Source organism: Denticeps clupeoides, chromosome 2 (assembly GCF_900700375.1).
Source record: "Denticeps clupeoides chromosome 2, fDenClu1.1, whole genome shotgun sequence".
NCBI classification, from domain to species: Eukaryota; Metazoa; Chordata; class Actinopteri; order Clupeiformes; family Denticipitidae; genus Denticeps; species Denticeps clupeoides.
In genome coordinates, this window is record NC_041708.1 from 31,517,379 (window position 1) to 31,541,595 (window position 24,217).

The 24,217-nt window shown below is 44.2% G+C and overlaps 1 protein-coding gene across 3 annotated transcripts in view; it reads right to left on the reverse strand.

Moving 5' to 3' along the window:
- vav3 (vav guanine nucleotide exchange factor 3) overlaps positions 1 to 24,217 on the reverse strand; it is a 74,726-nt gene that overhangs the window by 9,288 nt on the left and 41,221 nt on the right. For all 3 annotated transcript variants that reach the window (XM_028966548.1, XM_028966544.1, XM_028966549.1), the window contains exons 12-25: positions 24,029 to 24,115; positions 23,439 to 23,524; positions 23,185 to 23,317; positions 22,254 to 22,363; positions 19,708 to 19,809; positions 18,787 to 18,878; positions 16,996 to 17,018; positions 16,329 to 16,350; positions 11,867 to 11,997; positions 9,119 to 9,184; positions 8,276 to 8,310; positions 7,580 to 7,696; positions 6,503 to 6,590; positions 5,488 to 5,617 (exon numbers count right to left, since the gene is read on the reverse strand). In XM_028966548.1, coding sequence (XP_028822381.1) covers positions 5,488 to 5,617; positions 6,503 to 6,590; positions 7,580 to 7,696; positions 8,276 to 8,310; positions 9,119 to 9,184; positions 11,867 to 11,997; positions 16,329 to 16,350; positions 16,996 to 17,018; positions 18,787 to 18,878; positions 19,708 to 19,809; positions 22,254 to 22,363; positions 23,185 to 23,317; positions 23,439 to 23,524; positions 24,029 to 24,115 — 1,222 coding nt within the window. The remainder of the gene's footprint in view (positions 1 to 5,487; positions 5,618 to 6,502; positions 6,591 to 7,579; positions 7,697 to 8,275; positions 8,311 to 9,118; positions 9,185 to 11,866; positions 11,998 to 16,328; positions 16,351 to 16,995; positions 17,019 to 18,786; positions 18,879 to 19,707; positions 19,810 to 22,253; positions 22,364 to 23,184; positions 23,318 to 23,438; positions 23,525 to 24,028; positions 24,116 to 24,217) is intronic.

Genomic DNA, 24,217 nt, shown 5'->3' on the forward strand with positions numbered 1-24,217 from the left:
CACCTCCCACAATGCCAATAATATGCAGTTACGGGTCACTTGTAGGTGAGATAAGTCTTTGAGGCATTTTTTTTTAATTGAAGGATGGAAGTCGGCACACTTCTAGCTTCTAAATGATGACTTATTAATGTTGAGATGACAGCTCTTGGCATGGCTTAAGCGGCTGTGCTGTTTGGTTCCACAAAGATAAATGGGCAACTAGCCGTGTCTCCAGAAAGACTTGAGTTAAGCAATTTGCCCGCTTACACCGCATCTGCAAAGGCAACGTTATTTTAATGGGCAGAATTTAGAGGAGGAATTCATTACGGCAGAAACGTTAATGCTAACGTACAAAGAGCAACGTGGTAGCCACTGGAGACAGCTCTCTTTCCTGGGCTGACCCAAATTAAATTTTGCACCGAAAGAGAGAAAATAAAATTCCCCCTCACTGAGTATATGAGATTCCGGATGTGATTACAAGTTAGAAAGAAAAGTCTGGCTTGCTAGTCTTTTTCGAATTAAGACTTGCCGTGTTAACTTAATATGATGGTGCGGAAAGGAGCATTAAAAATATCATCTTCTCATAGAGACAACTGAGGTCATTATAATCTGCCCACTGCTTACCAAGGTGATTAGTTCAATGCAGAGGACACATTTCTTTGTGTGCACAATGTGCTGTGCTGCAGTGTTTCACAATGATAATCACTTCACTATCTGTCACATACAAGAACTTAAATGAAGAGCCATTCATAGTTTAGCAACCAGCATGAAAAACCCTGATCAAATGTATACCTCACTGACTTTTCTCTTTTTATCAAAAAAAAAGATTTAAAAAATAGTTGTTTAGGAGAAACAAGCAAAACTTGTTTTACTGCAAGTAAGAAGATGATTTATTTATGGCAAGACAAAAACAATGGCAAAAGATTTGGACAGGGTTTTTTAGGACTGTAGTTCATCTGAAGGACAGGTACAATAATTAGTATTAAATACTCAATTGAAAACTATCTTCCTAAAATCTATAAATATATAAAATACAGTAATGTTTTTGGTTTTCATGTAAATTATGAGTGCCATTTCATGAGTCTACTGATGTTAAGACACACAAAACAGAAAATGCTGTTGACCAGCATGAGAACACATGATAAATTGGTCAAACGTGCATGTCATAGCTGATCTTAGCTGATATGACCTGGGTGAAAACATATCTTAAGCTGGTCCGCCATCATAATCATAACGGCTTGTCATTTCTCATCGAACGTGTTTAGTAAGTTCGGTCCCCATGGGAACCGAGCGTTCTCCTATGCCCCATACTAAAAATAAGACATGCTGGTTCTGGTGATGCCAGACTGTGTCACCTTCCCGTCTAGACGCAAGTAGCAGGAACACTGCAAGTGTAAGGGCAGGACAAAAAAGGATCTCTCTACTGTGCACTGGGCTGTCTTGTTAGAGCTAGTCTGGTTGTTTGATACTACCCAGAACCCAACGCAGCACATGATCTGGCCGCCTTTGGGCAAATCTGAAACAGCCTCAAGTCTTCGCCGGCGGAATCCTGCCCAAACGCCTCTGTGACTTGCACACCGGCAACAGCACAACCGAATCCGACCGCTGGTGATGCGGTACCTGCACGCTATAGTGTTTTGTTTTATTTTTGTCTCCTTCATGTGGAAAGGATACGATCCACTAAGCATAAATTCATTTAAGCGTGGTGTGATGGTGTATTGGTGGTGATACATATTTCATGCCACGCTTTATTAGGCTTATCTGCCTACCTCATCGGTCATGAATTATGAGTCAGAGAGGGATTCCATTCTAGGATATACAGCCGTATATGGCATTTCTCATTCCGCCCACTCCCAGACCTTCCATTATGCCTTTTGCTTTCTCGCCCTCGTTCTCCATCTCCTCCCCGCTGTCTTCACTCCAGACTAGGGTTAAACTCTCTGTGTCTGCAGTGGCGTCTCTGGGCGTTTTGTTTCTCCTGCATCTCCCTTTTTCTGATTTTCTCAGTGTTTAAAACATCTGTTGCTGCTTGAGCATGTCAGTGTGAGTGTGTATTTGTTCACCTCTCCAAAAGACCTTCTATCAGTCCACCTATGCTTTATAATGTCAAATGATGGTCATCTGACAGACTTAGCATGGTGTGTGGGTTGTCTGTGTTGGCTGTATGTGACAGGAGAGGTCTGTTGCTAAAAACTGAGCCCCCAGAGAGCCATCATCATCATCTTCCTCCTCCACCATCTCCCCACCTCCCACTTCCCCTTTCAGAGTTCTTGTCTCAGCCATGTTGATGTTATTCATAATGCAGAATATTCGAGGTTATGAATCTGCCGTCGGAGGAGCAGGGCTCGGCTCTCCTCCTGCGGAATACCAATAGCGTTGGGGAGGCAGGCTGACAGACGGGGTCCTGGCGATCCGCTGATATTAAAACCCATGAGGGAGGGAGAGACCACCGACCACGGCTGGGGGGGAAAACATCCATTTTTTCATAGCACCCTATATTGCAAAAAAAAAAAAATCTCATTTGCAGTTTAAATGCGACTCCATGGCAGCGTCTTAATGAGTAGAATGGTCTCCAGACAAATCCCCACCACAGTTTCAATACAAGGAGTTCAATCAGCATGAGAACATGGGCTGAATTTGAACTAACGATACATGATATTAATGCAGCTTTTCATTTTCAGCTCTCTAAGCCTCCCCAAGTAATACGGCTCATGGGGGGGGGGGGGGGGGGGGGGGGGTTATTATATAGGAAGGCTCTCTTTTAATAATATGAGCATCTCTGCCACGGATTGATTGCACCTGGTTAGGCTCAGGATAAAGTGGTTTTATTTTTACTTTTCAAGCGCGTCATGCACCGTGCGCCTCGTAATTTGGGCAAAGATTTTTTTTTTTTTTTTTTTAAGTCACCTGAATTCATTGGGAGAGCAGTAAAAAATAAAAATTAAAAATACTGTGGTGTGTGAGAGAAGGCTATTGAGAGAAAAAAAATCACAGGAGAGGGAAATTGCGATTTTTTTTTTCCCACCCCGTTTCCGTGTTTGTTTAAAGACAGAAGGATTTGAATGACAAGCTCTCCAGAATGAGGAGGCAGCGCTGCAATCTGGCAGCATTTCCCATTTGCAATGCGACCTTCAGCAGTCCAGGGATTTTTCCTTTTTTCCTTCCCCATTGCTGCTTTGCAGAGTGTGACATATGGCGCTACAATGAAATCTCATCTAAGCACTGATTGCAATGCGTCATAAACTCTCAATCAAGCCCACGGTGCGCGCCTCCATGGACGCCAGATCGTTAACAGCACTGGCTCCGCAGTTAACCCTTTCCTCTGGAGAGAGCTTTCTGTTCTGTCTGCGTAAAGCATGTTTTGGGGAAAAGTGGGTACAGAATACCTCGCTGATGCTTTTGTGCACAGGACTCAACATTTGTATTGATTTTCGATCAGCACACAGATCATGTCATAGTTACCTGGATTCCTGCTGCTGTAGTAATTAGGCAGCTAATAACTTCACGTTATCAGGGGTGGGGATCACAGAGTGACACTTGATGCGGTACTGTCACGAAAACCTTGTATAATTGATTTAGCCTTTCTGCTTCATGGTATCAACGTTGGATACCACCATATCTATGTTATGTCACTACAGTAAGAATTAAAGTATGCTGTTTATCAATATATTGTCCCACCCCAAGTTGTTGGTGTCTTGCGTTATGGAAGCCCTCTCAGTATCAGAACTATAGAACCCGTGAAAAATGTGAAATGTGAAAATGTGGATGGGGGTAAATGTAAAAAAAAATATATTATGCTTTATGTACCTTGTATGCAGCCTGCAAAGTAAAATGACAATGTTTTGCGTATGCACTTGAAACCAAAAATCAATACCTCAGCATACTCTGGTACATAGTATCAATGCATCAAAGTTGTATGTATAACACAGTTCACACACCAATTTGTTTAGAACAGTAAAAGGTTTCAGAAACATTAAAAGCATATCTTTTTACATTGTGAAATGCAGTGATTCATGAAGTGCATTTTAATATTTTATTTATTTATTTTCTTTATGAATAAGTATTGCTGTACTTTGATATCCTAATCATGAGAAAAGTATTGATGTGGTATCTATATCACCGAACTTGCTGTGATTCCCACATTTACAACATATGATAATAGGAGTTAATGCCCTAATAGCACAGCAGCTCCAACAACAGAAATCTAGGCAACCAGACCATTTCTATTACAAATCACAGAATAACCTTAAAATAATCTTACAGGTTTTAATAAAGATATGACGGAACTTAAATTAATTAAATTCTAGGAAGTTATCTTGAAATAATTGCTGTTTTTTGTTTGTTTTTTTACCCAGGCGCCCGAAATGTCTAGGGCCCTTTGCTCTTGCAAGGAAAACACATCAGAAAGCTTCAACTCTTTAATGAGAGGACCTTTTACACGGTGTACCCATAGCAACAGTCCTGGCAACCGCAGACACTGAAATGAACAAAACTCTGTGTGTTTCTGGCTAATGAACCATGAACAGGTGAGAGGGGTGTGTGAAAACTCACTGACTGGTTTTAACCTCAACACACACCAAGAGCGATAGAGAGCGAACCGACTCAACGTTCCCAAACACCCAACACCACCACGTCTCATTCTGGTCCACTGAGACAAAAATGGGCTCCAGCGGAATACACCTAATTAAAAATACTCTCCTACTGCATGTTTGTACTGATCATTATTTCTATATCCTTGTTTTCTGCACCTCAGATTAATCTCAGATGAGAAAATGTATGTCACACCTTTTTTTTAGCACAAAGTTTACATATTTGTGCTAGTCCTTTATCACAGACATCAACCCAAGGCATCAACATGACTTCCCTGTGCTGGAAACCAACCTGGGATCCACTCATTTGACACTCAGAAAATTGCTTTGACAAATTCAAGGAGCTGCCGGTGAATCTGGTACCTGATGCTGTTAGTGTGGTGCAAATAAGTGTGGCGATAAGAGTGGTGCAGATCTTACCCAGTCTGACTAGGAATGTATGGCAACAAGCTTTCTCCACCAACGCGCAGTCTGCACTCTGCTCATTATACTATCTATAGTCTGCTCGTTGTATCTGACTGAGGTTCCTAAATTCTATTTAATCTCAGTAAATCAGATTTATTAGACCAGGCCTCTAATACACATTTTCGGGTAGAATTTTTGATGATTATCTTGGTATGTAACTATTTGTGTCACCCAACAGTATGTCTCATGCACAAACATGTTTCTTGTTTTATCTGGTGAACTGTGCCCATACTGGTCCACATATAACCCCAGTTAAAAAAAAAGTGCATAAAGTGCAACCGCCATGCAATTAACAACAGACATTCAGTCCACCTAACTGGCCTTGCAGTTTGTTGTTTTCATCACATCTCAATCCGATTATAACTTTGCACAAACTTCTAAAGGCGCTATTACCAGCAGCATCCGTGCAGCTGCGGGTGACAGTGGGTGGGGTCGGCGGGAGTGCAGTACTCACTGTTGCCTCTGGCCCGGTTGGTACGCAGCACGGCCGCGTTCTCAGGCTCTCGGTAGGGGAACTGCAGAGTGGTGTCCAGGCTTCTGAAGCCTTCCCGCAGCGAGTGGTGTTTGTAGTATTCTATCAGCTCCTACAACACACGCGCTGTCAGAGATGTGCACACATGCACACGCAAACAACAACAAACCCAGCATCCGTCTCCACTCAACCCTGTACTGTAGTACAACCTGAAGGCCCGGTGCAGAGAGAGAGAAGATTTGATAAGGCTGCAGTACCAAAAATTCAATAATGTCACTTTAAGTGGCATTTGCTAAATCAAATCTAAAGCGCTTTCTAAAGCAAATGACAGAAGGCATTTGGCTATAGTTTAGAGAAATAGTATTAAAGAGACGCTTTATGAAGCTTCGCTAACAAGGAAATGGATGGGGGTAATAACTGGCATCTCATAACCAAATCAAAATAACAAAAAAAGAGGAGTTTAGAAAGTAGAGTACATCTTCTTTCATCTTCATAGGTCGTAATCAGTGTTCAGGGCAGGGCTTGTTTTATATATGTCTGTTTATCTAAAGCAGAATTGTATAATGAAGATGGAAGTAGTCGTTAATTCAGACACTAATGCAATTCTTAATAATTCTTACTGAAAGTGTCATTAGTACATTGTTGACAGAAACTGAGGCAAAGAAAAAATTGCATTCTGGTTAAAAGAAAATGTCTGAAAAGGGATCAAGACGAATTACAAATGAGAAAAAGTCGTTTTTAAGCTAAACATTCAGTCAAAATGAAAAAAACTGAACATGTTTGAAACTTCAAACCACTAAACTTCACCGAACAAGGCTTTTTTAATTCTAATAAAAGGAACACCTCAATTCTACAACTATGGACCATTGAACATGTCTTCGCATTTCCTTAAAGTCTCTAAAGCCATTCACAGTGTGCTGCTTTAATTAAATGACCTGCTTTATCCCTGTATTTATGGCAAGGCAGAGAGAAAAGAGAACAAAACCCGGCCACTCACTAATATACTCCTGAACTTCTTATTCTCGGCGATGTGGAAGCCGTCCTCCTTGGTTAAGATCTTGATGTGCTTCACGTCGTTGTTGTACCTAAGGGTGATGAATAAGTTATGAGTGTAATTTTCTGGTGATCATTGCGATCGATACGGCCCCTAGGGGGAGAAGCTGCCACCGTAATGCATGGGCCGAAAAGCTCCTGACACCGAACGGTGAAGGGGGGGCGGGCTGGTCGATACGGGGGGCGCTGAGGCTGCTCGTTACCCTGTCGTACTTACTGAACCTGAGGTATCGGGCCAGCGCTACAGGCTTCGTTTCTCAAGCAGCGAGAGCGAGAGAGAGTCAGAAAATGGCTCAACACAAACCAGACAAGGCGGTGATAGTGTCAGCCCTTTTCTTTTCTGGTGGAAGCTCAATGCTTTGTTTTCCCTTCCAGTCTCCATGACTTTGTGTAATGAGACTCTTATTGGACGGAGGGCGGAACAAGCTCCCTAAATCACAGCTCTAATCCATATTCTACATACTGGAACAAAAAAAAAAAGCTGCCCATTGTTCTTATGAAATGCCAGAGCTTAATTTAAAAGTGCAAGCCTGCTCTGCACCCTTTTGGCTTGCTCTTTGTGCTCCTCATGTCTGAGAGCATAGAAGAGCATGTGTGAGTGTATCTATGCAACTGCCTTTTTGCCGTACGCCTGACAGAAGAACTCTTGTCTGCTTCAAAAACCTGACTGCTTGCAGATGAAAAAAATGTTTTATCGTTATGTTTCCCCTTCCCCTCCTCCCCGCTCTCTCCCTCTCTGTATGCTTTAATAACCTTGAGCAGAACGCGGCATTCAGAGCGGCTCTGCAGCAATTCAGACAGTTTGTGCTGCATCTTGACCCACTGAAAAACATCTGAATTCTGGAGAAGTTGGCCACGAGTGTGGCAACTTTCATGGGAATTCTGTAGGGCAACTTTTTGAAGCGCAGAAAAACAGGCCCTCCATTTGGGGACTGGTAAATCTGGCAGAACGTTATCATCATAATTACAAAACGGTCATTTGCAGAAAAAAAAAGTATTTTTTGCAATTGATTGAACTCACTTGATGCTGATGGCGTATTCGGTGAACTCCCGACTCCTGTGACGCACCAGGTAGGTGCTGTTCACTCGGTTCAGGAGCTCAGTTTCTGCCTGGTGTCTCTCCATCGGCCCGGCAAACCTGTAAACATGCATGTTTTCTGATTGGCTGAGAGCCATTGAGAGAGCACCTCTCTCAAAGGATTCTACTAGAGCTGACTGCCCCTTTTTTTTTTTTTCAATAAGGGGGTTCCGAACTTCATCTGAATTGCTGTGGTAACACGCTACCAATTTTGAGGAATAAAGAACAGTGGTCTGGTAAATAACATCCATGTCCTATATCTGTCCTATATCACTTAGGCACCTCCCCTTGGCATCACAGGTGGACAACATGGTCCAAGGCGCAATCGGTAAAAAAATTTAAAGCATTTTGCCCTGAACTTCACCTCTTAGTCCTGCATATGGCAGTAAAGTTTGGTGGTGATATGACGAAATACAAATCATTGTCCTCAAGTGCAGATTTCCTTCATACGAGCATGCAGCCTGCGGTTCTTAAGTGGCGGCAGCATTCACCGCAGTAAAGCGCAGTAAATGTACACCGACCAATTTAGTCACAGCTGAGAGAAATGAAGCGCAAGGGTAGGTGAAGCTGAATAGAAGTGCTGTCAAACCATGACGCTGACTCCTATTTGGTCATGGCACCGGCATACAGAAAACATACCACGGCTGAGCTGAGTAATCAACAGGTTTTGGGACCTGAAAGAAAGAGAGAACAAGAAGAAGACTGTCGTCACGTATGAACTGCAGCCCTCCCCAGCAATCCTGGTCTTAATCTTTTACAACAGGCGGTTTTCTATTTAACCTCATAAACACAGCCAATGGCTTCCTTATCGTAACAGACCTGTTTGCATAATGATAAGCACTTATTCATTGTGTTTTGCATGGTGAGCACAAGCATGCACCAGTGCAAGATCTCGATCCAGGCAAAGACAAAAACAACATTCTTCCCCCTACTTGCCCTGTTCAGTCGGTTTAAATGAACACAAAAAAAAGTACTTAACCACCGGCTCTAAGACATCTACCCCTGAGTCTTTAAATGTTATATATGTGTGTGTGACCTTTCCTACACATGATATACCTCAGTGTATACATTTCTTTCATCTGAATGTCCCTCAGGTCTCTGAAAGGTGCAGTCTGGTGTCCAGCTTAAACAGCCATGATATTTCCAACTCTAATGTTACTGACACTGTTAATCCCATTTTGATAGCTGTAATCAGAAAAACGATGCTTCATTTGGATCAGCAAATATAGACAATTTGGCAGGATGCTATATATCGATGCAAATATGTATAATACAAAGCAAATGTTTGTTTGTCTGTCCCTCCCTGATTGAAGAATTTACTATCATGCTGATACCCCACATGGGGTATTTTTTTTATTAATCAATGCGCCAACAGTCTCCAAGCCCAAGCAATCCTGGAGGAGCAGAATTTTTCTTAATTAAATGGAGCTATAGGTTTTCCTTACACAACAGACACAAGAGCAAGCAAGAACTGATGCTTACACATGGGCACGGCTTCACCGCATCACTTGGAAAGAAGCCAACCTCCCGCTTCGTCAGGATTTTACCCTGAAACCATGACAGAGAATTGTATTATATTCTCTCAATATTTCATCAACAATTAGCCTGCAACACAGAGGTTCAAATTTAAAACCCAGAGTTAATTATCGACGAGCCGTTGTGGAGAGAGAAAGCGTGCAGGCCAGAGACAATCCGAGGAATGAGTGCATTGTTTCCCCCATGATAATGGAGATTGGGCCGTCTACACGTGCAAACAGGTCGCCCGGGGAAAACAAACAGATAAAGGTGGTTAAATGGTGGTTGTGAATAGGATTAGGTGGTTATTTTTGAATGTTTCTATAAATAGATTTTAGCATAAGTGACTCACCACTCGGCCACTTTCCTGGTAAATCGGATAAATTTACCTCCATATGCAGTCTCTAACTGAGCATTTGTATTCTACTCGGCTTTATTTTGTTAATGTTAGAAAAAAACTGAGTCGCCGTGGCGAATGGAACGGCTGCACAACAGGGGCAGGAAAGCCATTCCATATTGTCTTTCATTGCCGGCTAAGAGTGCATTTCCCTCTCATCGGCTTCCCTTCTTGGGCAAAATTCGATTTGTAATTGGAGCCTTAAGCTGCCCCGATACGTTTAGTGTAATGACATTTTATCAGGGCTCGCGGAGAATTGGCCGGAGCGCAGATCTAGGTGCGTGATAATGATAAAACTCATAACCTGCTGGAGTAAACAGATGGCAGCCAAAGGGTGAAATTAAATTACAGTGATTGATTGCATTTGTCTGGCACCAGTACAGAAATAATTGTCTCTGGGTTACCCATGAGACAAATGTTCCGCGTGTCTGTAAATCTGTCCGGAGTCACCACGAGGCTATGTAGATTAGGTGGCTTTTTTCGAGAGAGGGTGGGGAGAAGGGATTGAGGAGTGTGACGTCAGGCTACTTTTATATTATTCCTAGCAACACTGGCATCATATGACTCTGTTTACATTTGGACTATTTGGTTCATTGTTAGACTAATCCTTCCATTAGATAGAATATCTGGATGGATTGATTTAAACCTGAAATAATCAGTTGAACAGATGAAAATCAGCACTTTATGTATTCACATCAATCTCATTACTCTCAAAAGGAATGGCTCGATAAGAAAGCAATTAGCCATTTGTTTCCATGAAATTAATATTAATCTCAGTGTGGCGAATACCACACCTCACTGTTGTTTCTAATGAAATTGCACAAAAAGAACATGCAGCTCGGAATGCGACTCAGAAAGAGCTGCATGGCCCTTGTTGCCTAATTCCCCCTCTGTGCTTTATCCGAAACGACTGGCCACAACAGCTGTGGAAATCGCACCAAATGCCCGGCTCTCTCCCCTGGGTCGCTGAGTAAGGATCGGCCTGAAAAGAGCAGGAAGCTGGGCGAAGGGGGAGGCGTTGGATGCTATTACAGGGCCACAATGGGGTCCGCAACAAGGCAGCTAAAATAGCATCTGCGGCGCTACCTGCCAAAGGGAAATAAAGCGTCGAATGGTAAAGTGTCCAGGCGGGACAGGCCTGTTTCCGTGTTTTTTAATTTTGCCCGGCCTCTGCAGCTTTGCTGGGTAAGCTCCCCATGGGCAAGCATAAAATACACACACACACACACACACACACACACATATAAACAGGCACACAGGCTTGTTCATCAGTGAGTGACACTGGGCCATGTGACTGGAGCCCGGTTTGGCCACGGTAATTGAGCTGCACCGTGCCGGGGTGGGCAGGAGAATGTGAGATTGAATGCTTTTTGTCTCTGCGTGTCCATGTCACACGCGGCTGTCTCCCTGGGCGTTCGGTCGGAGCCGGGGCTGTTTATGGATCCTTGTTCTCGTTACTCATTGAAACATGTAAGAGCTTGAACTGGCAGCCCTCGGCAACCATCTCGCCTCTCACCGCCAGCCAGGCCTGCTATGGTGCCACATCCCTGGCCCGAAGAGTCTCATCACCAGCGCTAGCAGTGACACGCTCCTCTAGAGACATCAGGACTAGAGACAGTGCGCCTGTGGCTACAGCTGATAGGCTAATACTGCAATGTGATTGACAGAGTGGAAAGAGTAGGGAGTCCAACAAAAGAAAAAGAAACACAAAGAAATGTAGAATGATGGGACTATATATATATGTGTGTGTGTGTGTGTGTGTGTGTGTATATATTGTCCCATCATTCTACATTTCTTTGTGTTAGAGAGAGAGAGAGAGAGAGAGAGAGAGAGAATGTCTTTATGAGCACCTTCAGGCCACTATTTAAATTTTGTTTTTAAATAGTGGCCTGAAAAAAAAGGTCAGCCGGTCGGCCTAAATGTGTTCATACAGACATTCAACGTGAATATTATTAGTTATGTTAATTATGAATACATGTTTGACCCGGGGCATTTCAGAAGCAAGTTAGTCAGAGCAGAGTGGCAAAGCTGATGGTGGAGGGTCTGGATGTTTTTTCTATTTAATAGTTTTATTTTTAACATTTTCTTGTGTCAGACATGACACAATGACAAATTGTGTAAGTAAAAGCACATAACTCAATAGCATGATCAGGGGATCCACGAGACCTGGTTTGATAAACGATTCAGAATCCTGTCTCGCTTGCTGGTCAATTGTGTGTTTCCGTCCGCGTGAGCCAAACGTGGAAAAGCACAAACACTCATGCATGATCCCGGAGTGAATGTAGGTATCGGAGGTATAGCGAGTCTCTGTCTCTCACCTTCCACCACGAACTGTGCAGGTCAGCACACATGAGTTCGATGATGTCGCCGGCCTGGATGTGTAGCGCTGGTCCGGACGAAGGAGGAGGAAGGCCATTGTAGTTACGGACCACCTGCATCTTAGGTAAACCTACAAAGGAAGAAGTGCATGTCAGGGAAATAATAAAAAGAGCGATAGAAGCTGGGGAAGGCAGCTTTTTATGATAAACAACATCAGTTTTACAACGCCACTGCTGTGTGAACCCATGGATTGCAGACAAAGAGAAGAAACATGCGATCCTTGCTACAAACGCACTCATCCGTCTCCGCAAACCAGGAATGGGAGACACAAACCCGGCGCTTTGTCCGAACGAAGGGGTGTGCAGCCCATCCTAATCTGTCCCCTTTGTGTTCATCAGCACTGTGTTTTGTTCATCAGACGAATGGAACGACGCTCCGCGGCTGCGTTTGTGTGAGCGGTGATGGATGAGCTGGTCAAGCGAGCCGGGGCCCCGGGCCGCAAGGCGCGGCGACGGTCCTGATTATAGGACAGAGACGCCAGGCGATGCTGCCGCTAATGAGAGTAATTGGGCTCAGAGGCCTCACACATGGTGGATGTGCTGAATGAGCAGCTGAGCATTACAAGCCCATACACACACACACACACACACACACACGACCAAATTCAAATTTTATTTGTCACATACATAGTCAAACATGGTATGATATGCAGTGAAATGCTTTTGCGACTACTACAGACCACAGTATTGCAAATGTCGCAAGTATACAATGAACCAATATGCAAATATTGCAAACATAACCAAATATTACACTTTTACGTCTTTAACATAAAATATGTGTAACTGGTAGGGTGAAGGTGTGCAAATGAGTTAAAGACAATGTTTAAAGAAAAGAGAAAAGAGCCATAAAAAAAAAAAGAGCAGTAAAGTTAAAAGCGCAGAGTGATTTTGTGCAAAAGAGTCCGGAGTGATTGGAGGTGAAAGTGAAAGTGCTGGAGTTCTATGTACTGTTGTTGTTGAGAGCTCGGACAGCCTGTGGGAAGAAGCTCCTCCTCATTCTCTCTGTGTTGGACTTGAGGGAGCGAAAGCGCTTCCCTGATCGCAGCAGAGAGAAGAGTCCATTGTCAATACAGAAACACGCTACAGCCAGCCGCATGCATGTAGATTCCCTTATTCCCACACCTTCACATACTCACAGTTGTTTATACATGCATGCACAACCACAAGCATGCAGGTATGCACGCAAGGCTCCATAAAACACATACACACATATATCTATACACACGAAAGCACAAACCAAAACATGCATATGCACACGTACATGGAGCCACATGAGATACGAGTCCGTCTGAACACACATGCGCTCCAGAATAGAGCTGATTGGGCAGATCTGTGGCGCGGTCTCCCCATAGTCTCCCATTTCCCATTTTATTGCATTACCACACAAAATATAATTGGATTTCGCTGCAGCTTCTCACCACTAATCACCACAAAATACTCCATCGTGGATTTCTAAGTAAAACACACAAAATGCATGCCGAAATGCATGAAATAAGTCTTGGCCGTTGAGTCTGAGGGTTTTGTTGAGGGGAAGTTACAGGCGGGGATCTCAGTAGAGAGGCTACAAAGCTGGATTTGGGTTGCACAAAACCACAGGCTCTAATTCTGTTCTGACACTGTCCTTTGGTTACGGCCATTTTCTATCCTGACCAGCTCAGATTAGGAGAATGAAACACCGGCTGTATTTTAGTGACTCCACAGCATATTATCCTTGCTCTAATTCAAGCATTCTGATGGGCAAGCTACTGAATGTGCCAAGCATGGGAAAATAAAATGGCAGAGATATCTTTGTATGGATCACATGCTTCACATGGGGTCATTAAAAAGATGTGCATGCAATTCTTTGTAATTTTTCATATGAGCATGATATTGTTTTTGCAAATATGTATTTATATGTGTGTAATCAATTAGTCAATAGTGTCTTATAGTGTGTGCATCTGTGGTCATTTGTGCATGTGTACATGTAAGTATATGTATTTCTGCATTGTGTATGTGCTTGCAGCCCCCATTTCGCAAGCTAACCGCACAGCAGCATCACACACTGAGCAAGTTAATGAGTCCGATGACCCTGTACACTCAGGGAGCACCCAGCACATTCCCTGCCCCAGCAGAGCAAGCTGGGTGTGTCGGTCGGGTGTAGCCGTCGGACATAATGGAGACGGGCAAGGGGTAGAGGGCACAGAAGCTTCTAGAACACTCCAGTCTGCAGGGTCCTGCTTACCATTCAAGCTGCTTTCCTTCCCCAACTCACCCACCCCATTTACTTCAAATATTCATGATGCCATTACAGAATGGGGCATATGAGTGCTTCTGCACCTCATCACTCTACACACACACACACACACACATTGGCTTCTCATCAACTACCTCCAGACGTCAATCCTGCCAGGCCTGCCGCAACTCCATCTGCAGCATTTCATCACCTCAAATCTATCGATCACGCACGAGGCAAGAAATGCGTAATTATAGCCGAATGCGCTGCTTAATTGAGCCGTGGAGGACACAGCGTGAGATGTTCTGCTCTTGCCTTGCCGTCCCGCCATGGAATTTTCCATTTCAAGGCATCCGTATCACTCACACGCGTCACCTTCCAGACTCTGGGCCTGTCCTGATGCTCACCGTGGGTCCAGGCCTACACATCTTCATTCCAGGCATGTGCTTTATTCCGATTCTGATGTAGGACCTCATGGAGGATGCCTGATACACAAATGCCCAGGTGGGTTATGGCTTCTGAAACTTCCCTCAGCAGAACACAAAAACGAGAATGACAACAAACAAAAGTAGAAACATGGTGTTTGAAGACTCTATCAAGCATCTTGTAGGAAACCGTAAGAGGCACTGCTAAAATAATCACAGCTCACACAATTTGCACCTCACGTCACCAAGCGTCAATAAACTGTCTAAGTGTCTGTCTATTACCTACAGAGGTGAGAGGTCATGTACTGTCCCTGTCAAAACAGACACGCACACCAAGCTGTGCCCGTAATGAACACAAACCGCCAGACAAAAGCACGCCTGTGAGCCTCACGCTGCAGAAAGGCGGTAATGACCACTAAGAGCTTGTCGCGTGGTGACGGGCAACCGCGCGGGATCGCAACAAAAGAATGGGTGGATAAACAATCGAACAATTATCCTTCGAAAAAAAACAATGAAAGTGAACCGCGCTGATGTGTCCACATATTTATATATACACAATACACGCCTTTAAAAATGAACCCGGCAACCACTTACACACTTTTAACTTATATAACAGTCTGTAGAGGACTGGAGAAAACATGTTTTCTGCTTATGTCCGTTTCATACACCGTACAGTTTATCCAAGCTCCAAAGAATATCTGAGTGATATTACCATTAATATATAATATTTTGCCTATATAAATATAAATGCCTACCCTTTGGCCTCTGTAGTAAAAAAATATATACTTTTACCAGGGTTTTCAAAGTCACACAGAATGTCTTTTGCCCACTATATGGCTCTGCTTAGCTCATGAAATACACGTTGCTATTTAAGTTCACACCATTTCAAAATGCAGCAAAAATGAGTCAATAAAACCAAACAGCGTACAAATGAACTGTTCCTGGTTAATTCATTTCAGTGTTATTTTCAACAAGAAAGCAGTGATACACATGCAAGGCCAGAGTTTATAACTCAGTTCTATACTTTAACCTTGTAACCTTTTTCTAAAGGGCTCACTATGCCTATTGGGAAAATATTTAACTGAATTCGAATACTTTGACATGAGAAACTCTCTCTAGTACCTCCTGTATTCCAGATAACAGCATCCAATTGAGGGCAGTAACTGACATGGGGCCACTATAGGAATTAAGTCATTTTGCACAGGTAGCGTGAGAGAACTTGCATAGAGAGAACATTCAAGTCCCTGGAATGAAGTTGTACGATTTGCTAGACATGGGGGAGGGGACATGAGGAGATGTGAGAGCGGGGTCTTTTTTATTCATTTTTGTGAATTTACACATTTATTTATTTATTTCCTGCCCCCCCTAGAGGGGTACATCAGGTCCTGGGACGGGCAGGCTAATGCAATTTCACCCGACCGTACAGATCCTGCCCTGCTGATCACAAGGCTGTGAGCAGAACAGACAATCATGAGAAACCCGTCAAGCCCCCAGTCATCAGGAGTGTATTGATTTCAATGCGGCATCGCTGGGAGATGATTTTCTGCACATTAATAAAGAGAGGGGGAACACAAACATCAGCGGGCTTTGGCTTTATGGCGAATTTCACACACCAATCAGTGGCTGCATTAAAGGCATAATTGAGAAGATTTTACGCCACAGCCGATCATTGCGGAGGAGACAACGGCATTAAAAAGCAGCAGTAAATGGAAACCGAGCACGCTTGTGCATCTGTGTGTGTGTGTTTCATCATTGTGTTACTCACCTAGATCTCGGTGAGGTCGTTCCTGCAAGGAGAGCCAACAATCACCATCACAACGTGCAACACATTATCATACGCAGAAATACAAACTACAGTGCCGGCAGATTGAAATGGGAAGGCTGAAGGGCCACACGCTCCCCCTTACCAAAACATATCTGCACTAAACGTCCAGCACGAAAGCCCTCAAGCGCACATCAGTAGTAAAACTGCCATGCTCGCACTTCTGTAACGCATAGCTCTCTTTCTGCTGTCCCAGAGTACTCTCTGCAGGGAACACACAAACCTCCAGGGTGCAGTGACACCGGCTGCACGCACTCCTTATCGCGTACGCACTGCAGGAATGTCAATTTGCTGTTGAGACCGATGCAGAGGGATTTCATTTACACGTGTGGCACAGGCTATACATACTCAATTGTACTCCCCGTTTAAAATTCGAGCAATGGGGTTGTGAAGCAAATGCAGAACCAGTGAACAGTGTATATTTCTTCACCTCCCCCTTGCGTCTTATTTAAATTGCGCAAATAAAATAGATATATAAATGTAAATATATTTAATATAGGTGCATGTATGAAGCATAATGCATTGATGCAAATTCAGTCAAATACATCACTGGGCAATTTCCATATTATAAGTGTGTAGTGTGCAGTGTGTGAGGACTGTGCAGCCTTACCTCAGGTCTGCAGGTGGCCAGATCTGAAATCATGTTGAAAACAGGCATGGTTAGACAGTGAGGAGCAGCGAGGAACAGGCAACCCTACAGCGATCAGCGTTTTTTTTTTTTCGTCTGGGTTTATTTTACTGGGCTGGACGTGCACATAGCTGACAGCGGGCAGGACTGAAAGAAGTGGGTGGGGCCGAAAGAATGAGCTGCTCTTATTGGCTTCCCCAGGGAAGAAAAAAAACTAAATCCACACCTGGCTGACCGCCCTCATCGTGCTGAACTTTGCTCCATTAAACATCGCACTTAAAGAGGGCCAATCACAGGCCGCGCAGGTATGAGCGGGAACAGGGACGCTGAGTACTGTAAACAGCAATAAAACCTCGTGAGCGTCTGCAAAACAAGATTGCGTGACCCGAGCATTTTCATAATAAGGAACTGCAATGTATAATTATACCTGTCTGAGGGTAAAAAAAAAAAAAAAAAAAGAAATCCATAATTCCAATGAACATAAATCTCATGCACACTAGGATGCGTTCAAACTTTCAATTAATAGAATTCCGCCGCTTTTGCTTGCAGCACGTAATGAAAAATGTGCGTCTATAAACCAGGAGCTTGGGTCAACGCGCCACTCGGTGAGAGATGAAAGCAGCGATTGCACCGGAGCGGAGGGGCCGGGTGGGGCCTTGTGAGGCCTTGTGGGGCCTTGTGCCCCCCCCCACCGCCGGTATTGGCTCCGGCCCGAGCGCTGTCGGGTTGGGAGAGGGGTGCTCGGGTGGGAGTTATGAGGGGGGTGATTAAGAGGGACACCCCTGTCGCCCGGCGCGTAATCGAGTCGGAGCCGCTGAGCCCAGGTGCGCCCTGTGATTTTTATTGAGCCGCCGCCACCCGGTCCTGCCAGCTGTGTCAATGCCAAACAAGAGCAGGCATGCGGGCACGGGGACAAAAACACGCAGACGCAGACACATGCAAGTCCGTTCACGCAAGCATGGAGGTAGAAAACCCCAACATATGGATTATTGATTTATCGTGATGACTGCTAATCAATGTGTTACAATTACCAAACGTTCATGCAACAAATGTGTATAATTAGCAATTTACATAATTTCACTTTCCTATAACACACTTATGTATTTCTGTGTCCAGGTCTATTAAAATTTTGACATTATCATTGCATTAAAAAAATGCACTTAATCCCAGGTACAGTTCTGCTGGGTTCCTGTACATTAAGCCTGATAGACACTAGGGCACTATTTTTGAACAAAGTATTTTGTCTTTCACAAATAATGAGCATTAAATAACTGAACAGCTATCGTAAATCTCACACACACACACAGACACACATTGCTGGTGTGACACCCCGCTCAGCCTGTTGGTTAACCTGTCACTGCTGTATGCGCTCCATTAAATCTCCGACATGCTGAAGGCAGCCGTTCTGCCCCAGTGCTTTAGGCCACTGCTACCTCAGGCACACGGGCTGCGGGGCTACAAGCCCTCTGCTTGAGGAGCATGCATGCGCTGGAATGAAATATGGTTTCAGAAGGCGCATGTGCCAAGCCATAAATTACAATCTTAAAATATCCTCAATGATAAATCGTTTTGTTTGTCTATTAATCAGATGTAAAAATGGTGGCAGTGTATGTTTGTTGGGACCTTTCGGGTGGAAGTGTCTACTCGCCTTCTCCTAGCTGCTACTCTCGGTGTGTGCATGCGTGTTTGCTCTGCATGAATATGTTTGCCAAGTATTTGAGGAGTTACAACTCTTTCGCGCACACACACACACACACACACACACTCACTCACCTGCTTTCCCACATGAGCGCAGTCGCCCCAGGCACTCTTTATGGGCTCCTGCGCCGCACTTACAGCACAGGTAACCCTGGTTAAAGATACCCCTGCCAGAGAGAAGGGAGCGAAAGCTGAACGCTGCAAAACGTCTAGTACCTAGGAATACAGTAAACACTCCGCCTGCCCGCAACTGGCTAATAAAAAGAAGTTTCTTAGAAAAATCTGAACGGTCCGAAATAGAGCGTTTTCTGTCGCCAGGGCTGCCTGTGTAGGTGGACACTTTGCTCATTTACAACAAAAGAGGCTGAGCACCCCCGCCAGGAAGTTTGGTTAGGCCCCAGAAAAAGCCAGGGGTGATTACAAGTGAGTTAAGAAGGAATTGTAATTTACAGCGACAGCCTGGCAGCGCTACTGTATATGACTTTACATAACCAGCCCAGAGGCTCTCATTAAAATGATGTAAACCCCAGACGCCTGCTCCGTTGTTTTAACTCCCAGGCGAGCTTCGAAATACAAAAAAAGCGCCACACGATCTGTGGCCACAGCGCCCTGCTCAGTGTCCTGGCTGTCTATCACTGGACCGAGGCATTCTCTGATCATGTGTGCCTTGAACACCAATAACATCCAATTAAGTTAGATCAATTATGTTAAAAAAAATTCAGATACTGTTATTGTCTAAAGTACCACATGGACTAAATGCCATTACTTGAATTAAATTCAGTTTATGTGTTCCCTGGGACTAAAACAAAAGACAATAATTCACAACATACAATTAAAACCCATACGATGTGCAGCACTAAATAAAACATAAATAGACAAAAAGGGTAAAAGCAGTGATCTCGAGCACAAACTGTTCAGGACTCTGGAAATACAGCTTTAGGCTTCCGGTTATGTTACGCAGTTATGTTATGGCCAAAAAAAAATGAGTGAGCTCACCTTAGTAACATGTGACAAGAACTGCAGGAAGTGATCCTCTCAAAGGTGTGCATGCGGAATTCGTGACAGTTGCTGTTCCCATTCTCAGGATGAATGTTGGACCTGTGAGGAGCAGATTTGATCAATTTTGATCACTATATCTACTCACTCTGTACTATGATTCCTCGCTAGAAGTGCACAGATATGTGTTGTTAATGAGCAATGTTTGTATATGTGTATTTAAACATTTGTAGTACCCTAAATATAGAACAAAGGAAGTGAACATTTATTGTAAATGTTTCTTATTGTCCACAGATCATAAAAAATATGTTTTGTACGACCGTAGTTGCACCTGCGTGCATTAGTTATCAGCCTCTTGAGAGCAGCATTAATCGACTGCCACAACTTACACCCATCCAGTCACACAAGAATTAAAAACCAATCACGGTTCGCTTCTAAAAATAAAAGCACAGTGGTGCAATTCAAGGCATCCAGCAGACAGATGACCCACTTTTCCCGGGCTGGACAGAATCAGGTAGGAACGCCGTGCGTCACTTGTCTGTCACAATACACAGGGAGGGACACGAAGCCCCTCGATGTGCAAAGAAGCACTCCCCGAAAATAAACAGAGTCAAACAAGGCAGTGACGGATGGTCCGGTCAAGGTCTCGCCGGCTGGTGGCCCCCCGAGCAGTGAGGGACATGAGGTCACAGGGGCCATGTCAGATGTAAATGTGGCAAAAGAGTGTGAGACAGGGAGTGTCATGCCGCCTCAACCTCCATCACCTCAGAATCATACAGTTCTCCCTTCCCCAATTTATACCTCTTTTTTAGCCCGTTTTCATTCACCCGACTTCCAATAAGTGAAGAAAATTAGTCCGGCTGCTTCTTTTCGGTGGCAGCTGCTACCCCCCCCCCCATGCCGAAAACTAATTGCAGTCATTGTTGTCGGTATCAACAAACCATTTCATAATCACTGATCCCATTTATCCTGTTTCATTAAAGGAAAACAAGTATGGCTTACGGCCTCCATCGTGGAGATCAAGGCTCGGGGGCCCAGCGGTGCCGAAGCTGTCAGCCGTGAGTGAGTGATCGGGGAAATGGGTGGAGGGCGTGTTATGCGGAGGCCACACTCTGCGGGTCACCCTCCGGTGACTTCAGGGCTATTATGTGGCTTTCACAGACAGAAACCTCCCGTTTTAACAGCACGAGCTGCAGTACCGCGGGATACGAGTGGCAGAATTAAGGCCAGGGGAGAGTCCCTGTGGCTTACTTTTACTTTTTACAACAAACGAAAAGGACATGGTGTTCCACAGGAATGCTGGCATGCCCTTATTTTCCAACTTTCTCCACAATGAGGAAGGTGGCACCCCACTCTACATTATTTTCCTCTTTTAACTCGCAAAACACACACTTGCCTCAGAAAGGATTGGTGAATAAAACCAAAGACGATGGCCTGATTTTCACTGCGCATGGGGAGTGTGCACAATCAAGTATATCTTCAGGTTTTACAGAAATAAACAGGTACAAACAAAAAATGACTGCACTGAATAAGTAAATCATAGCTGTCATTTGTTTAATGTGTTTTTTTTTCTCATTTCCGTAGTTAAAGAATATTTGTCTGCTCTTTTAAACTATGCTGGCTAATTTATGCTTATGGGTGAATTGTTGTTTTTTTTTACATTACTATAATGCTACTGACAGCTGGTTTGTCTGATTCATTTACATTATGGCAATGCTATAATATTAGGTGTGAGGGATTCCTAACAATTTTTTTAAGTGTTTTTTTTTTTCAAAATTCTTGCCAGTTGTCTGTATCTTGGAGAGAAGCAACTAGCTAACCTAACAGCCATTTTTGCTGGTGTGTAATTACTTCTGACTTGCTGGAAAATGGGAGGAGCCAGTGGGAGGATGGGAGGAGCCAGCTGTCAGATCAGTGCCTTTTTTCAGTCATTGTACGTGCATTGACATCAAACACATGACCTCGGTTAATGTAATGCTATGGTGAAGTGAAAGTGAAGTGATTGTCATTGTGATACACTGCAGCACAGCACATGTGCACACAACCAAATGTGTCCTCTGCTTTTAACCCATCACCCTTGGTGAGCAGGGTGCAGCCATGACAGGCCATGACAGCAGTGTATGGGGACGCTAGGACACCACTGCTCCAGCCACCACTGCCTGTTATGGTTAACAGGCAGACAGATCATCAGCGCCTTACTTTTGTTTGGCGAATTAGTGAATCTTAAAATGCTACCCCCAATTATAAGTTTCAATTTTTTTTTAAGTTACTGACTGCTTCATAAAATTGTCATTTTATTTCTGAAAACATATTTAAGGAGTTCTTTATGCTAAATTCCCTTGAAAAGGAGCTTGAAATGATTGTCTTTTTTCATGTCAGTTAAGCCATGCTCTGTTTAGGGAACAAAGAGGATGACATTTACACACCATTTACCAACTGGAAAAAAATTGAAGAAATGTAAAAAAGCTGTTTTCATTCAGAATAATGTCATGGCGAACTTTGGTATGAAGCATTTATATGTATTTATTACAAAAAAAAACACTCACAGGGCCATGCCAAACTGCTCCAGCCACTTCTTCTTGAGTTCTTTGGTCTTGAAGAAGAATTCAAAGCCCGTCTGGCCTTGGTTGTGTGTGAGGTAGAATCCATGTGACCACTGGCAAAGAGAGACAGACACACACACACACACACACACAGAGCCTTATTATTCTGCATATACACAGGCCAAAACCGTCCGTTTAATCCACCCTGATTAGCAGCATCAAAGGCTAGCCATTGCTCAGGTCCTCCAGTTCACAGACTGTGGAGACGGCTTCGGGTTGTTCTACACGGCCGCGGATCACGTGGGCGGGGCGGCTAGATTGCATTCGGGGCCACTCCAATTGCAAAAACAATGAGGAGCGGCCATTAGCGACCCCAGGCTAGCGCTCTCATTCATCAGGCCGCGTTAGCGTCCTTTCCGACGCGTACAGCTGCTGCTCCGAACTCAGGTGCGGTGCCGACGGCCAGCCGATCGCACCGGCGTGATCCTGACAGGCAGCTAACGTGCGTGTGTGCGTCCACAGATGCCTTCGCTGCGCTTAAATAGTGGCGATGGCGACGCTAGCGGCCAAAGGCTCCGTTATTCATTTATTTATTTATTTGTTTGTTTGTGCTGGATCCCCTGACCAGTCCAGGCGTCGTGTGTCATTATAAATAGCATTTAGTCGGCTCCCTGAATTAGCTCCGAGTGCCATTGTCGCGCTGAAGGGACACTGTTTAATAAGAAGCACCATCTGTGGCCACAGAGGCCGTTCGGCTGCTCTAAAGAGCGCTCTAATGCCGGGCGTTTATCACCGCCTCGTAGTCTCACTCGCTGTCTGCTCGACACGGCGTGCCGAACAACAGCTTCGCTGTGATTCGCAGCAGTTCCCAAAGAACCGGGGCGATAATGATGTGGAAAAGACGAAGTGGGTAAAAACGGCAGAGACGGCAGACCTTCCTGCTTTCCTTGTCTGACGTAGGGTTGTCGGTGATCTTGAAGAGGTGGAGGTCAATCACCTCCTTCATTTCGTAGTTGTCTCCCCGCCGCTTGCAGACTATCACGGCGGCATCAAACAGGAAGATATGTCTGCGGTGGAGGGGGGAAGAGAAAGAGAAAGAAGCAGCACGCTTATGGGCAGGTTCTGGTTTAAAAATAAATATATAAAAGAGCTCCAGGTGGGGATGGTGGGGCGTAGGTGACATCTTACCTATCCTGTTTAGCACGTTTGTCCACTGTAGCCACGCGAACCTCTCCGTCACCCTTTGGTCGCCCGTAGTTACGAAGAGACTGATTCTGCAGAGACAGGAGTTTTGTTTGAGGCTTCCAATTGTCACTTTGCACGCAAACATTGGCCTAATGCTATTTAAATGGCTGCCGTATGTGTGTTCTACTCACCAAAGGAACAAATGAAGGTATCATTGAGAGTGTGGACATTTTAAATCATGTACATGAGTGTAAGAATCAAGGATTTTACTGAATTGCTGTCTTATTACTGTTATAATATTAATTTGTAATTGTTTAACATTACAAATGAATTCATTATGAAGACATTGAAAAGCAAATTTGTAACATCACCAACATGGTAATAATTGAAATGCTCAGCATGACCTGCTTTCTGTTTTAGAAGAGTACACTGTTAAAATATTATCCACATTTATAATATATATGTTACGTATGTTACTACTCATCATAGCAGCCTTTGAAAAAGTGCAAGTATTCTTGTCTGAGTAGCAAAGTTGCTCTATTGCGCAAGCCCTGAGTGCACATGTTTTATTTTATGCATTGTTTGTTGCTCACAAGGTTTTCGATGGATTTCTGGTACTGGTCTATGTCTCGGAGAGTCTCGTTGTCTCTTTTCACCTCATTGACGTACTGGGCAAGGTCCTGCACACAAATAACAAAAACAAGCATCAGACGCCGCGCGTTGGAAAGACGTGGACTTCGGCCCGAGCACAGAGCACACGAGGAACGCCCTGCATGAATAAC